Consider the following 17,131-nt stretch of genomic DNA (forward strand, 5'->3'; position numbering starts at 1 on the left):
GGAGAATTTATTGCCTTTCCTGTTGAGGATGATAAGGCTATAGATGCGATGTGGGAGCATTCAAAGTACACCCAAATTCCCTCTTTGGAGTTATACGTAGAAGAAGTACCATTAGAGAATGTAGTTGCTTCTAATCCTACTCCTACCCCTATGCCTATAGTAACTCAGGAAACTGTAAATCCCGTCGTTTCTCAACCCCCTACGAATCAAGTTCCAATTGATTCAATGGTTAACTTAGGAGAAATTGCTGAGATGGGACCTTGGGATGATGGAAATGAGAGTAATGAGCTCATTGACGATCCTTCTGAGGACGATGTGGATGTCGATGAGGATGCGCTAGCAAATGATGTTTGTGATACCACACCTTATGCCCTCTGTCCACCTTTAAACAAGTATGCGGAGGACAACTCATGGAGGACTTGGGCTTGTAACCACATACACCGAACAGGGAGAGTTTGAGAAGGGTATGATGTTTGATAACAAGGAATCGTTGTTGGAAGCTATCAGAGTGTATCATATTGGGAGAAATGTGGAGTACAGAACGGATACCTCGAACCAAACTGTCCTTTCCTTGAAGTGCAAGCGGGGTTGTTCGTGGAAACTTAGAGCTACGTTTGACTCTAATATATCTTCATGGCGTATTGTTACCTATAAGGGTAAGCACGGTTCTTGTGTATTGGATAATGACAATGTGTCGGCTGGACACAATCACCTAACATCTTCTGTCATTAACAATGTTATTAGAAATTGTGTTGCTAAAGACCCATCCATTAAGGTATCTGTCGTTCGTCAGATGGTTAAAGATCGCTTTGGTGTGGATGTGAATTATAAGAGAGCGTGGTGTGCAAAGCAACAAGCTTTGTTATCCATTTACGGGACATGGGAAGGTTCTTACTCACTCCTTCCATGCTTTTTAGAAGCTTTGCAACATTCCAACCCGGGGTTAGTATTTGAGTGGTATTTTAAGGAGGACAATGGCATTGGTGTATATGTGAGACCTAATATTAGGACCTTCCAACGTGTCTTTTGGGCCTTTAAACCTTGCATTGAAGGCTTCAATTATTGTAAACCTCTTATTGCCATTGACGGCACACACTTGTATGGTAAATATCGCCATACCTTATTGACTGCCATTGCCCAAGATGGTGATAAGGGAATCTTTCCATTGGCCTTCGCATTGGTAGAGAAGGAGAACATAAGTGCGTGGTCCTGGTTCATGTCCTGTATTCATAAGCATGTCACACAGAGGATGGGGCTATGCGTTATTTCTGATAGACACGCTGGTATTTTAGCAACCATGGAAGAGCCGGAGTGGCAACCACCTAATGCTTATCATAGGTTTTGCTTACGCCATTTGCTTAGCAACTTTAATCGTGCTATGGGTAATGTTCGGTTGAAGAAGTTGTTTGGTAAAACAGCTGAGCAAAGACAACAAGTTAAGTTAATGAATGGTCTAAAGGCAATTGCGACTGCAAAACGAGAGGCAATTTTCTGGATTGATGACGTGGGTGATATGTCTAAGTGGTCATTATGTCATGATGGAGGTCATAGGTATGGCGTTACTAACACGAACTTAGCTAAAGTTTTCAACTATGTGATGAAGGGTGTACGTTTCTTACCTTTGACAACACTAGTTGAATTCACCTTCTATCGGGTTAACGATTATTTTGTTCAAAGGCGTGAACGTGCAAGCGCATGGTTACTTGGAGGACACATGTACACAGCGCATGCCACTAGAATTATCAATAGAAATACTGAAAAGGCAAATTTTCATGAGATAATCGCATTTGATTACAGTAGTGGCGTATTTGAAGTTAAGACCGGGAGGGGTACTAGAGGATCGTCCAAGGGGGGGAAGATTCAACTTTGACTTAATTACTTTATCATAAGCCCCAAACTTTGACTTATAAATGATCGGAGTTTTGGCGATGAATCATGCCGCCTTAAAAATACATCGACTTGTAATTACCTATTCTAATGTCTCTAGTGCAATCACAACAAACAACAACTCAAAAATAAAGGAAAAAAAAAATTAATTAGCTGTCCGCAGTTAGTAACTGCGAACAGATATAAAAGACAAAACAGACTGTTCGCAGTTACTAACTGCGAACAGCTCTTTTGTCTTTTTTAGCTGTTCGCAGTTAGTAACTGCGAACAACCCTTTTGTCTTTTATAGCTGTTCGCAGTTACTAACTGCGAACAGCTCCAAAGCACAGCTTTGGGGTTCGGACGCTTACTTTTGGAAAAAGTTTAGAATTTGGCTTATTTGCTTAATTTTTTTTATTTTTTCGCTCAAATTTTTCTAAAATTCTTTATTTGGATATGGTTTGGCAAGGAAAATTTAAATAAAATAAGATATTTTAATAAATTAATTCCAAAAATAAGCTTTGTGAAAATTTAAATTCCAAAATAAGCGTCCGTACATCCAAACCTTGCTTTGGAGTAAGTCGTTGTTACTAACAGCGACTTAAAAAAAATAAATAATAATAATAATTTTTTTTAAGTCGCTGTTAGTAACAGCGACTTAATGAATTTTAAGTTTTCAGTTCTCGGTTACTTCCTCATTCCAACCTGGAGTTAATCAGTTAACCTTAAAGTCACTTAGTTCTTTTATTAATCTTATTTTAAGTTGTTAAATAATCTTACTTTATTCAAATTTTCTTTGGCAAGTAGCGTTCTAGCTTAGTTCTTTTATTAATCATTTTAACCTTAAGTCATTTTACTTTGTCGGAAGAAAGGGGCCAAATTGTCCAAACCCCTTGCTTCGGATTTTTTTAGGGCTAGGTCTGACGAGAATAATATTCTACCACTAGTAATTCATTTTTTTTCAAACCGACCCACTTACTATCTATTATTTGATTGACTAATCCTTTATACGGGAATGAATGAATGTGATTATTTTAGCAGAATACATATATTACGTGAGTATATAAATGATCTCACCATGAGACCGTCTTATTTAAGAATTTGTCTTCATTTATTCGAAGAGGATAATTTTATAAAAATAGTATAGTCTAGTGTCATCTACCTCTTTCGAACCTTAATCATAATTTTTATGAGTGATATTGATTATGATGATGAGATACAATTTCCTATAGATATAGAAAGGGAGAGCAAACTGATCTTATGTAATAAAAATCAAACTCATAAAGGTGGACGGTAAAGTCTTTAACCACTAAGTCATAATCATTTATATTCTATATTATAATTTTCAGCATTATCTTTAAACTTTTTATGTACTTTTTGAAAATAAATTATACCATCTATATTCCTCTAATTTTGCTCAAGATTAGATTTTACCTTTCTCATTTTGTTGTGTTTTCTATTTGCTTTGATTTAAATCAAAGGGACATTTCATCATGTGTTTGGTTCTCAATTTCTCACCACATACGGATAAATTAATTTCTTTTTTTACTTGTTATAGATTTTCTTTAGCCTACATATAATAAAAAAAGACATTGATAGTTCTTTGACACATTAAAAGAGAATTATGTTTAACTTTGTAAGCAAAGAGTAAATCAAAAGGAGACATTAAAAAAAATATGGGGATAAAATTAAATAATAATGTAAGAGTACCACCAAAAAAAATCCAAAAATAATAAAATTAAACCAAATTCAAAGTGAGTTAAACTGATATAAAACGGAGGAAGTATAAAATAATTTATTTTGGGTGTGGAATAGGCCGGTATGGAAAGTATGGCACAACTACACTTTCAAACCTACTACGTACACACTACTCATGACAAGTATGAATTTTTGTATCCATGTTGACCGAGTAGCCTTACATATCCGCTCTAACGGAGTTGATTTCGACTCGAAACTCGTAAACTTTGACTAATTACACTAATAAAATGCCTTAAGAAACCTTCATAATCACTCTGTCTCAAGTGTAGTTAACCAGGACAGAATGGCATTTGCACCTTTCTCCCATTCACAATCCAACATCATGTCATGAGCAACTCCGTCCACGCATACCGGAGTCACGCCATAGAATTCGCCAGTTTCGTCAAGTCCTTTGGCATCCTACAAGTGTATCTTTTGACGGTTATACCGATGTATATCATCATACAACAGTAATAGCAATTGATAAAAAACCAAAAAAAGTACCACTATGAAATCATCTTTAGCACCCACAACAAGAACACGAGCAGAAGACTCGGGTATTGAGGGAACGGGAAGGGATGCGTTTAGCTTTCTTAAATCGAACAATGGCAGCCTTGAACTCTCCGTCATCAACTTTTGATACCTGGATTAACATTCAGAGTTGGAGATTTTAGCTACTATACATTATAAGCAGTTTAAGAAGGTATGTGCTTGATTCGACTAGCGTTACATCGTTTGTTTGAAGCAGGAAAAACAACAAACCTTTGGACTAAGCTATCAGCCAACTGCGGTGAGAAAAATGTTTCCTTGCAAAGTGAGAAATCAGTCTGAAATGCTTTTGCTGCTAAGCTCCGAGTCACCTGGTAAAATATTGGGTATCAATCATGCGAAAGCTTAAACTATACATCATCAAATACTGTAGGCAAAGACAAGAATGTCACAAAAATCGGTTTAATATAATGTTCACTCATAAGTCCAAGCCAGGGAAGTTTGAAGAATAAAAAGGACAACAATGTCAAAGCCTTAATTCTAACAGATGGGGTCAGCTTTATGAACCTAAATGTTATCTCTTGAGATAATCTACAACAATGCTTTGTTTCCATTCACTCCTGCCTACTGTCCCATGATTCACTAATCTCCTTGCGAATCACAAATAAAAAAAAAAAAAACGAAAAATGGTTTTGGGCAAATTTGAGCGAATCGTGAATTCAAAAAGTGATTTAATTAGCGAATCATGTTACACTGTAATCCTGCCTAAGCTACAAGATAATCGCATTAAATTAAAAGAAACCTAATTCTCAAGAGCCTAATGACGTCTAGCCCTAACGAAGTTACAAGTGAGTTAGACATAACTTGGCAATTGGCATTAGAGTCACATTACATGGATGATAAGAGATGGACTCACTAAAATACTAAGGGCATATTCGGTGCAAGGTAGTTGCGGGGGTAGTTGTTAGCTATCTAAGTAACTAGGTACCTGTAGTTGTACAATTATAGTTGTTACATCGGTTAACCCCGTAAGAGAAAGCAGTACCTTGAATGCAGCTATAGGTTTGGAAAAGAGATATCTTAAAACTAAGCCACTGCACAACAGAAATAACAAGATGCAAGACTTAGAATGATTAGAAAAGCTAATGGTCCAAAACATGATATGGGAAATAAAATCAATCATCACCTATTACCCGATGGAGGCACAGATCAGAAAAGTACAGCTCCTGCAAGATCTGGGCGTGGATGGCTATTATCTAGGATTATTGGTAATTCATATTAGAAAAATAAATGAGTAAAACCAACACGAGAACAAAAAATACATTTTCAGATCAAGAAAATTCTCTCGAGCTGTAAAGTTTGTTGGGTATTTGAAGTCGATGACATTGAAATATGCCAACCTTTCGTTCTGCTGGTGCCCGGCAGTAGCTAGCAAGCTAGTATTATGTGTACTATAAGCGTTAGAGTATATAACATATCCTGGGGCCTCCACCAGAAGCTTAAGCTTTTGGTTGAGTTAGTTCCTTGACATGGTATCCGAGGCCAACGTGACAAGAGGTCATGGGTTCGAATCTCAACCACTCCTCAAATTCAAGTGGAATATATCGCTATGAGGAGGGCCTGCGATGCATCCACATTTCTAGCCCAGTGGGCTCTCATGTGAGAGGGCGTGTTCGAGTATATAACATATCATGGGGCCTCAACCATCAGCTTAAACTTTTGATTGAGTTGGTTCCTTGACAATAAGTAATAATTGGAAAAGATACGGTTCAAAAGGTAGTAATTGGTACTTTCCAGATACAAACAACCAGCACCTTCAAAGTTCAAAGAAACAACACGGCCACAACTCAGATTACAGACATCTAGATTTGAACTTTGAAATTCAGATAAATAAAGCACACAAGCAGAATATTTTCAAGGGATAGTGGGTTTAAGAAAACACATTAACACGCTAGTAAAGGATGGAAGGTAGAAAAAAACCTATCATCTCCTTATTTTTTATGCTTGATAAGTAATATTGAACAATAAGTCCTCCAAATGAATGTCCAACCAAAACAGCCGGAGATGTAAGCTCTTTCCCGATAAAGTGTGCGATGTCTGCTGCATGAGTCTACTGCACCAGTAATGAAAGGTTATAAGATCACTTTTAAGAAACCTTAAATAAAACATCGGTTTCACATCTTAATACACTCGGTCACTTGTGACTCGACTTTCCAAAGCTAATAAAACATTGAAAAATGGAAAGAGGCAGGGAGGGAGAATGGGGCGGGTGATGCATTACCTGGAGAGTACCAGCAACCTTATCAGTAGGAGTATCACTTTCACCCAGGCCAAATGCAGAAAATCATATCAGCAAGAGAAATAACAAATCAAACTTGGTGATGGACCATGATAAATTTGAGCTTGTACATAAGACCCACACAAAAGAAGAGTTGACTGCACACAAACTTGATAAGGTTTTATGCTAAAACTAATTGGTAATAGGAGGAGTAGCCCCATCAAGCTTATATATTAGTCAACCACTCTCTAATTATTGGATGTGGGATCACATGTGGGTTGATTGTCCAACACTTGTTGCATTTTATCATCTAACCCCTAGGGGTGATCATGAAACTACCTAGCTCATGAACCTCAAGAGTTCGAGTTGATAATTTATGAGCTATGCAACTGGAAAGGCTCATGATCTTTTGTTCTTGTATATAGAAATATCAATTAGGTAAGTTTTGGATAGTTCACATCATACTTTTAAGGATCTCAAAATCAGCATAAGCTAGGGAATGGGAATATTGAATCCGAAAAAATTCTCTTTCTTTGTGCTACACTCTCAAAGTCTCAAACCCAAATAGTTTTGTTCAATAAGCAATCAACACCAATAACAGATTGACCAATAATACTTGACTATCTACAATACTTATAACACCATCATGTGGAACACATTATAATTTCATATTGCTTTTTTGGGGGTTGGATAGCCTCCTAAGGCCAAGAGGAGGAGGAGGGAATTGATCATTCTGTAGGCAGTGAAAATCAATCAAACCCTGTCATAAGTATGGAAGGAAAAAGCCTACCAGCTATCACTAGGCCAACCTATGATTCTCTATACTGGATTGCTAATAAATCTGAGTTTCCAAACACAATATTTATTTTAACCATAAGCAATCAAATCAAAGATTTTCTTACAAGACAAACGATGCCCATGAACCAAAAGACACCAATCAAAACATTCAACGCATCACAAAGCTAACATCTTTTTAACTCCTATTGCTTATGATAGTAAAACAAATAACAATCCCCAATAGCAACAACAACTATATTTCATCACCCCGTGCCATGGGGTTTTCGGTCAAATGTAAGCAATTTTACCCAAGTTATACTCTTGTTAGCGATAAAAAGAAGTTGTTTTGATTGACTCTTATGATACACATAAATAAAATTGCAAGAATTTTGGGGAAAATTTCACCTGGGCTAACAAACTGAGAGCATAACAATCAAACCCATAATGAGCAAAGAAAGGCAACCAATGCTCAGCCCAACACCAAGCTCCATGAAAGCTTCCATGAATGAACACAAGAGGTGGCTTGTCATTTTTTTCTTCTTGTTCTTCCCCATTTCCTTTCTCCTTTTTTTGGGAAACGACCTCCATTTTAACCCAGATTTGAGCTCATGAAACTGATGATTTTGCCCATCTTTAAGCTGGTATGGTACTCCCATTTTATACCCAGATGAGGTTAGGATCGCTAAGGGTTTTAGTGTTGATTTGGTGTATAATTTGAGTGTTTTTGAGAGAGGAAACGATGAGAGGCACATTGCATTTGCCATTTTTTGTGTGTGAGTGAACTGTTGAGAAGGAGAAGCTGGGAAATTGGAAATGAAGTGAAGATGTTTTGTTGTATACTTGTATTTAGGCTACTGGAATTATATATCTTTTAACTTTATTTTATTTATTTTTATGTTATTACTTTATTAATTAAAAAATAATTAAGTTAAAATTGTTAAAAAAAAAATGGCGACAAATAAAAATATGCTACATGAAATTTTAGGTTTTTTATAGGTTTTGTGACTTTTATAGCAACTAAAATTTGTATTTGACTTTTAAAAAAAATTTGTGTTGATTTGTTAAATGCTCAATTGACTTGTTCTCTCTTGAACTATTTATTAGTATTAAGTAAAATTTTGTTAATGGTTACTAGTGTATTTGACTTATAAAAATGAGTGTAGAATCAAATAATATTTTTAATGGATTTATTATATGAATATAAAATGTTAATTTAACCAAGTTAATTCAGTCTTATCTCAGTTTGAACAAGTTTCACTTGCATTGTACTGTATTGTATTCATTTTATTGTCAATTTCTTCTCTTACGCATCTGAATCCCGTTCGTTCCTATCTTCATAATATAAACCTTATCAAGCGAGAAAAGTTCGAAACATGTATATTTTTTTCGTCATGGAAGACTAGATCAAGGTACATGATATAGTTGATGAATGAAAACTCAAAACATGTTTCATCATGGAAAACGAAATCAAAGTACATGATACAATTGATGTATGAAAAAACCAGAAACATGTTGTTTCATCATGGAAGACAAGATCAAGGTACATGATACAATTGATGTATAAAACTCGAAACATGTATTTTTTTTCGTCATTTATGACGAGATCAAGGTGCATGATACAGTTGATGTATGAATCAAAACCACAACTAAACCAATACATCCTCACATCTAACCAAAACACTGAAACTGAATTCCTATGGAGCAAAACAATTAGATAAACAATTAGATAATGTTATCAGTATGTCTAGTTTTCTCATCAGGTTTTGACAGTGTCTTTGTGATAAAATGGCTTAGAATTCCTATAGGACAGAAAAGCAAGCACATCGAAACTGAATGTCGAGTCTCGATATCCTCCTCCAAACCATCCTGATAAACTTGCCTGTTCACAAAGATAGGATCGTATCAGTAAAAACCAGCTCGTCGTTTAAAGCTCAATCATACCTTAGAAGGGTCGACGAGAGAAACCTGGCTGCAAATAGGTCTACTACGAGCAGATGAATCCATGCCGATGCTAATGTCATTTCACTAGAAAACATTTTTGCTATACCTTGTAGCTAGATATCGCACACAAATTCAAAACCATGATTTACAAATTAGTTTGTGACTAAATCGATTGTTAAGGCTAATGATACTAACCTCCGGTAGCCAGTATTTACTCGCAAACATCAATCGTATGGTTTCAGGAGTCCAAGAACGGTACAAAAGATAGGCGTATAGAAGGCCTAGCACAAGGTATGGTATGCTACTTCTCATAGTCTTCTTAGTCTGCAATAACCATCCATGTTTGACATTATAGTTCCCCGTCTCTTAATCAGGTTATTACTATGAATACTTCTAATAAAACGAGCTTTTACTGGCTATATCAAAGAACCAACTTAACTAAAAGCTTAAGTTGATGGTTGTAGCTTCATAATATGTTATATACGCTATAACGCTCCTTCACACGAAAGGTCTTTGGACTAGAAGCGTGGACGCAACATACCTTGGCGCTAATAAGATAACTTGAAATGAGGGATGGATAAGATTTGAAGCGGTGATATGGGATTCTGATACCATATCAAGAAATCAACTTAACCAAAAACTTAAGCTGATGGTTGTAGCCCTATATTATGTCATACACACTATCAAATTGTTATCTAGTCGTACTGTTTTTTTGAAAGAAAAATGATAAATGGTAAATTGAGAAGAATTCAAAGAAGTTCAATGCTGTCAATTGAAAACAGTTCGGAAAGTTTAGAGATGTTACAAGCTCGGCTTTTGGAGCAACGACCATAAGAGTGTAAAATGGGAGGACAGCTGCAGTTCCTAATGTAAATGCACTGCTAGCGATTTGAGTATTCGCCAACCCTGGAAACACATCAAATGTCAAGTATAAAAGTCTGAATGTATGATGTAAAACGACCCTATACACCTCTTATATCAAGCAAACCCGAGATTTCATGATAAAGAGAAGGCTTACATGAGCAACATACTCCACAATTCTTTAGCGAAAGAATGGATTTGTCTGCTTTTGATCTAATATCAATTCTAAGGCCCCCGAGAAAACACCAACCATATTTTACCTCTGCTCTTAGCTTAGGCATTTGGTGACCGAAAAGTTCAGTGCTTGAACCTTGAATAGAGAGCACTAAACTTGGACTTGATCTCGGCTTATCATGATTTTTATGTACTTGAACGCGGCAATCTTTCTACATCGAACAATCTTAATCGTTAAAAGGTTGAACAAGATCAAAGAAAATAACACTACAAGATTTTACTAAAGCTTAGTAATTAAAGTGGTTCATAGGAACTTGATAGTAGGACATTGGATATAGGGGCGGCTAAACACCCACCTCTACTATGATTCTATACTATTTAATATTAATAGGATTTTTAATTGAATGGCTCGGGCTATGTCCTAGGCATGCCTGAGCCTAGATTACCCTGGCTAGAGAGATGGTGATTGGTGAAACAAAGAAATGCATTTCTGCCATATTTACATTCAAAGAAGATGGTAATTTGGTAAATCATCTATCTCACCTACCTAAAAGGATGAATCTAGTCTCGGGTTTGCCTAGGTCATGACCCATAACCCAAGTCATTTTATTCAACACAAGTGAAGAGATGAGTGTTTTGGCTCACCTTATATAGTATCTTAGATTCAACAAGCACGTAAAAACCAAAAATTTCAATACCAAAAGGGTTTTAAAAACCCAAATCCTAATTCCAATAGCAGAACATTTGCATTCAAAATTTACATAAAAAAAAAATGATAACTGGAATCAAAAAAAAAAAAAAAAAAAAAAAAAAAAAAAAAAAAAAAAAACTGAAATAATTAAGAAATGAAAGAAAGTGGGTACCTTGGGAGAGATCTGGGGATAAGCAAAGCAAGAAGATAAAGCCATACCAGAAGAAGCAAAAGGAAAAACCACAACTTTCAATAGAAAGTAGAAACTAAAAAACACCACTAATTCCAAAAGACAATGAGAAAGTATAGTGAATAGTTCAAGGCAACAAAATAGACAAATGCCCACTTATTTATTGATGATTATAGATAACTTTAATGTTGGTTTGACATCATCCATGAAAGGAAATAATGGAAGCTAGAAACCCCATTGACGAACGAGCAAAAAGGAGAAAACTTTGTTTTTTAAGGCATAAATATTGTATCATATCCATGAAATCCATGTGCTTTTTTGTTGTTTTCTTTCCATATTTTTTGGCACTTTTGCCTTACTTTTGAGTCATTTTTTCAGTTTCTGAGTTTCATGATTACTTAACAATCAATGAAATTAAGAGTTATGAGTACAATTCCAACACTAAATAGTGGCTTCAAGTTTGGAGGTGCTCATCTTGGCTTGCAAATTTATAAATTTTCATGTTTGAAGTAGCTTTTTTTAAAGAATTGGAAGTAGCTTATTTTAGTGGAACCAAATGATAATATAAGCTAAACAAGAATCAACCAAATTCTAATTTCATTAGCCAAGGTCTTTCCCAAATGGAAAATGGTTCCACAAAAAGATTTAGCCAAATGATAATATTGCGTTCCGTGAGGAGAAAGAGCTGGTTAGCTCCTTTATCTTTATAGCTTTTCCCTTCCATTTTGAATTTATTACCATACTCGTAACATGTCATTTCCTCAATGCCGAGTGGCTCTCTCATAGTCGGGGTTGAAGGTGTAGGATATAAGTTTTTACCCCTGATTTTTTATTGTAAATATCATCAGTAACTTCACATAAATAATAAACATAAATGATTTAAGAGCCATGTTTCTATATTCCGTAAAAAAAAAAAGTACAATATTTTTTGGCTCTATCGAGAATGGACAATACCATGCTCGTTGTCTAATGAATATAAACTTGTAATACAGAACGTCTTAGAATACTGAATATGTCCATTTCAATTCTATTCAAGAAAATGCCACTCCTTTTGTTTTGAAGTTGTAGGCCATCACTGTAATCAAGAGCATTTTGGGTTTAACTACCATTGTCCTCAGGACCTCGACTATTTTAATGTTGACATCTTTACCGTACCAAAATGGGTTATACTTTATGATTCTTGCTTAAACTCAAAATGAGATACTAAATGTGGAAAGTGGTCTGTTATTCAAAGACAAGAGAGCAACATTTTTGCTTCTCGATTTTCAAGTTGAAATGTTGCACTCGTACATGTTTTGTCTTGCAGGGTTCCCTTCTCTCCCCCTTCCCGTGCTTCTTCACAAATTCGACATGTTTTGGGTTTAATTCTTGAACTCAGGCAAACTATAATGCCATTGCTTACCAAGACAAACCGCGACTGAAGACAGCTGTTGAGATGCTTCGCACAACAGATGAAATCGCTAGTCGGCTGGAGGAAGTATGTAATTTCTGTAATCCCATTATGCCGATATTTTCGTATAACAAGTACGCTCCGCCATAAATTTTTTTTTTCCTGATGACAACTATGATATGACAAACTTACGAGTTAAGGTTTTTGGCATGAATTGCTTGTTCGGTTTTGCCTGGCCTTTTTGTTTTCTGAAAATCAATAGCTTGTGCAGGATTTCTTTTAGGACAACTATTTGATTTATCCATATGTGTGCTTGTGTTGTGTCGATAAAAGGCGCACTCTAGTAAGGAGAAAATTTTCATTTGAATTTTTTGCCAACGCCTATTTTTTCTCGACCACACAAAATTGAAAGTGTGGTACCCATGTCAGAGTGTCAAGGGTCACACGGGTACTTCAAGTTAAGTGAAATGTTTGAATAACAATGCTTTCTGCACGGGGCATTTGGTCTATTGGATTGGGCCGAAAAGGATGCTAAACTCGGGCGTTCTGTACAGTTTCGGCTCTAATCAGCTGCTTCTATCTGAACACAAAAGGATGGTATTAACTTATCAATTACCACAAACAATGCCAAAGCTTTCACATTCCATTACCCCAACGCCTTAAGTGGCTTCCACTTATGGTGGGGTTTGGAAGTGTCGGATGACCCTTTTGAATGATAAAACTAACAAAAAAGTTATTTATAATTAAGCTTGGTAGTAGACATTATGTGCAACTTCACATAAATATAAAATGCACGTAATTTAATGAAATATTTTACTTTAGTCAGTTATAATCTGAAACCAAAAGAAGTATAAATCTTTGCCCCATCGAAACAATGCCAAATCCTTAATCCCAAAAAATTGGGGTCAGCTACATGATTCAAAAGATCATTTCCACTGGTTGTCTAAATAGATTCTTCTTCTCTGATCATTTTCATTCAGGCCAATATTATGTTTTCTTGGCATTCTACGATTTAGGAGTAAACAATTTGCTTCTTCTGTTTAATTTCAGGGCAAATTCACTACTAAATTACTCATACTTTCATTCTTGGTTGTGTATGAAAAGGTCTCAATGCCGTTTTTGATCCTACATGGAGACGCTGATATAGTGACCAATCCCTCGGTAAGCAAGGCTTTATATGAAAAGGCGAGCAGCAAGGACAAAAAACTGCTTCTGTGCAAGGATTCTTATTACGCCATTCTCGAAGGCGAGCCAGACGATGTAATTGAAAGAGTTTTTGGTGATATCATATCTTGGTTAGATGAACATAGTACTGAAAATGCTGCTCAGAGCTGATCTCATACTAGGTGTTTGTAGTTCCTGTTTTGTTCTATACATAAATTTTGAGCTTTAAACGTATTTAGATGGTAGAAATATTGTTATTTTTTGAACCTTAAAACATTTATGTAGGTAATATACATTATACATGAAGTAAATATAATTGAATATATCACGTATTTCTACATTCTCCTTCTCCAGATCCCCTCCCTATGTATTGGAAGATGTCATCGTTTGCTGAGACAACGATTCACTTAGATTTAAATCATTTTCTGATACGACAATTTTGACCCAAATTGACAAGCCAAGTTGGGCTTGTAGCAGAGCCAAAAACGTTGCTCTAGATAGTGTTTTTCCCCTTAAACACTGCACTTGATATCAATTTTTATTTAAATGTTTTTTCTTTTGCTAAAAATTAAAGCAACGAAGAGGTAATTCTAACGAGATTTAAACCTTGAACCTCCCATATATAAATTACTACAATGTTTATGATACTACCAACACCATATCACTTACCTTTTTATTGTACTTATGTCCCATTTTCTTGTCGTTATTAAATTGTGGAAATAATTATGAAAAATTAGTGTAATTTTAAAATGAAAATCAATAATGAAAAGTTTAATGGTTATAGTTGTTTAACTCCAATCATCTTATTTTCGTCACAAAATTCATTACCATTTGGAACTGTATTAGTAGATGTTAATGGAAAATTTCGAATAAAAGAATCATTAAAATTTTATAATTATGGGAATCATATTTCATGAAAATTTACAATTCAAATCATTATTATTACCATCATTTACTATGATAAATAGATCGTTAGTACTTGATAGTCGGTACTGTATTAAGAAAACAACTCAATCGAAACTACTAGTTTGATTCCAAAATAAGTTAAATACATACTATGTAGCATTAAATATTTAAGATCCACAACTCATTCATAAATTTGAACATTACAATTTTAGAGACTAAAATAAGCTACTTCAAATTCTTTAAAAAAAGCTACTTCAAACATGAAAATTTATAACTTTGCAAGCCAAGATGAGCACCTCCAAACTTGAAGCCACTTAATTAATTTATAAACTTCAAGTCAACATAACCAGGACTATGGAGTGTTGAAATTGGTAAAAATAAATAAAATTGGTAGTGATAAAATGTGGTCGAGAAGCTTCTATGACTATCTGGTCTATTTTCATCAATAGAATTAATTAATTTTTTTATAGCTCAATAACAATTTTTAAGTAATCCCAATTCATATATTCAAAAAAATATATATTTTAAATATACCCCTGTTAATATTTTTCAAGCTCATAGAAATCAAAATTAATAAATACTAGTATAATCTTTAGAACACCTGCTCATCATCACAGAACAATCAAATCCAACCTTGACTTCCAAATTCAAAAAACAAGATTTCAGAATAAACTCAAATTATTTTCAATCATTTACATAAAAATTTTAAAGAAAATAAATTTATCAAAATTAGCCATAAATCAGCTCCAAAATAATTTAAGTCTTGCAAATTTTTTCTTAGCTAAAACATAAATCCATCACATAAAACAATTAAAAACTTCCAAATCTAAATTTTAAAACCTAAAAATTAAAATTAATGATATTAGATATTTACCTTTCTAAGAATCATGTCTAGAAGCTCTGCTCCAGCTTTTGAATCATATACTTCTGCTTTTTGGCTAAAAACCACAAATAAAACATAATTTTAAATTACTAATTAACATCAATAAATATAATTTAATTACCAAAATAGAAAGAAAAAAAAAAGTTAAAATCTCAAAAGAAAAAGTACCTTCGTTGCCATCTTAAGGACATGGTAAGATTACTAGCTAAAAACCCAACTCGTTTAGGTTTAGGGCAAACAATGACCGAACCCGAACCTTTACGATCCGATAGCGAAACTGCAACAGGGCCCCTCATCTCTTCACAACAACCTAACACCATGGAATTTTGTTGAATTTCCCACCTATTCATTTTCTTTTTCTTTTTCCTTTTGTTGAAACGCCTAAAAAACAAAAACTCACAAAATTAATTTCTCAGATCTTCATCAAATCATCACCGATCATAATCAAAACAATTTCATCATCCATAAACGTTAAAAATCAATCTAGATCTAGCAAAAATATAACCAATATAAGTTTTTCTGTAAATATAAATTTGAATAAACCATTTTTTTATGGTAGATCTGATCTAAGAAAATCAAATCCCAAACGAGTATTTTTAATTTATAATTATAATTAAGTTGTATGATTGGAGCCTTAAAATTAGGAAATTAGACCTAAATCTAAGAATAATTGATTAAAAATAGAATTAAAAAGGTGAAAATTAGAGATTAATACAGTACCTTAGAAAGAAGGGAGAAAAATAAAATTAGGGGAGAGAATGAGGAAGAAAGGGCGAAAGAGAAAATGGGGAGCAAAGACATGATTTACAGTGGAGTCTTTTCCCATAGTAATGTTAAAAGTAAAATTATTTTCCACTTGCATGAATTTGAAAAATATTTCTCACAATACTATTCAGGTGGCAAATTTTTATTTTAAACATTTCAGAAAAAATCGCTAAATGAGATAGCGGTTTGCCTTAATCAGTAAACCGCCACATGATGTAGCTGTTTGGTCAGGGCAAACCGCCATCTCATTTAGCGGTTTTGTCCTGGTAAACCGCCATCTCATGTGGCGGTTTGCTCTGTGCCCGTGCAACGTATTATTTTTTTCTTTCAATTCCCATAAATTACGAACTAGCTTGATTTGAAAACATTAATTATGAAAATAATGCGAAGATATATTACCATCATGGAAAGTGATACAAGTTGTTCAACGCATACAAATTGATACAAAGTGTTTTTTTAAACTATAAGCCCCGGCCCCTTTTGTTGTGCGCACCGGTGGATGAGCATGGTGTGTACTCGTCAACCTCTGCAATGACATTAAGAGTGGGAGCTCGTCAACTCTCTTATATGTTATGACAAATCCGTATTTATTTTTTACAAAATGAACGATTGACTTCACCTTGAACGCTGGATCAACTCTGATCATATCCACGACAAGATCAACAACAAATTCAGAACTAAGGAGGGGATGGTCGTCACTATAATGTGCTGAGCATCTTGATTATGACCCTTATATCACACAATCTTAAATGATCCCGTGGCGGTCATAATAGCTCGCATCCTCCATTCACAACCTATATCCTCCGCATTAGTGCATTGGATAACGTACTTTGAAGGCTCTGACTCAATCACATGGAAGTTTCTATTGTTAGAAATCGCCCATGCTTTAATATTCTTCTTAAACTCTTGCCCTATCCTAAAGTTCCATTTTCATTCATGGAGTTGTCATCGTTCCAGGTAATCCATGCATCAATCAATCTTTGATCAACCTCATCAATTCTAAGTCAGTCTTAAGATGG

At 34.7% G+C, this 17,131-nt stretch overlaps 1 protein-coding gene and 1 pseudogene across 3 annotated transcripts; both read right to left on the minus strand.

The window, feature by feature from the left end:
• Positions 1 to 3,549: 3,549 nt before the first annotated feature.
• LOC130802292 (uncharacterized) lies at positions 3,550 to 8,573 on the minus strand (annotated as a pseudogene).
• A 133-nt stretch (positions 8,574 to 8,706) lies between these two features.
• Positions 8,707 to 16,212, minus strand: LOC130802291 (protein ABA DEFICIENT 4, chloroplastic-like). 3 transcript variants are annotated; one of them, XM_057666244.1, is made up of 8 exons: positions 16,068 to 16,212; positions 15,516 to 15,728; positions 15,339 to 15,402; positions 10,107 to 10,335; positions 9,894 to 9,994; positions 9,284 to 9,412; positions 9,113 to 9,201; positions 8,707 to 9,026 (listed from the first exon to the last, which is right to left on the minus strand). In XM_057666244.1, the coding sequence occupies exons 2-8, from the start codon at positions 15,695 to 15,697 to the stop codon at positions 8,870 to 8,872; spliced, it is 951 nt and encodes a 316-aa protein (XP_057522227.1). In that variant the 5' UTR covers positions 15,698 to 15,728; positions 16,068 to 16,212; the 3' UTR covers positions 8,707 to 8,869. The 3 variants fall into 3 exon arrangements, with proteins under 3 accessions (XP_057522227.1, XP_057522228.1, XP_057522229.1); XM_057666245.1 differs by lacking the exons at positions 15,516 to 15,728; positions 16,068 to 16,212 and adding an exon at positions 10,987 to 11,825 and having other exon boundaries at positions 15,339 to 15,375; XM_057666246.1 differs by lacking the exons at positions 9,894 to 9,994; positions 10,107 to 10,335.
• Between the last annotated feature and the right edge of the window lie 919 nt (positions 16,213 to 17,131).

This window comes from Amaranthus tricolor, chromosome 16 (genome assembly GCF_026212465.1).
Source record: "Amaranthus tricolor cultivar Red isolate AtriRed21 chromosome 16, ASM2621246v1, whole genome shotgun sequence".
NCBI classification, from domain to species: domain Eukaryota; kingdom Viridiplantae; phylum Streptophyta; class Magnoliopsida; order Caryophyllales; family Amaranthaceae; genus Amaranthus; species Amaranthus tricolor.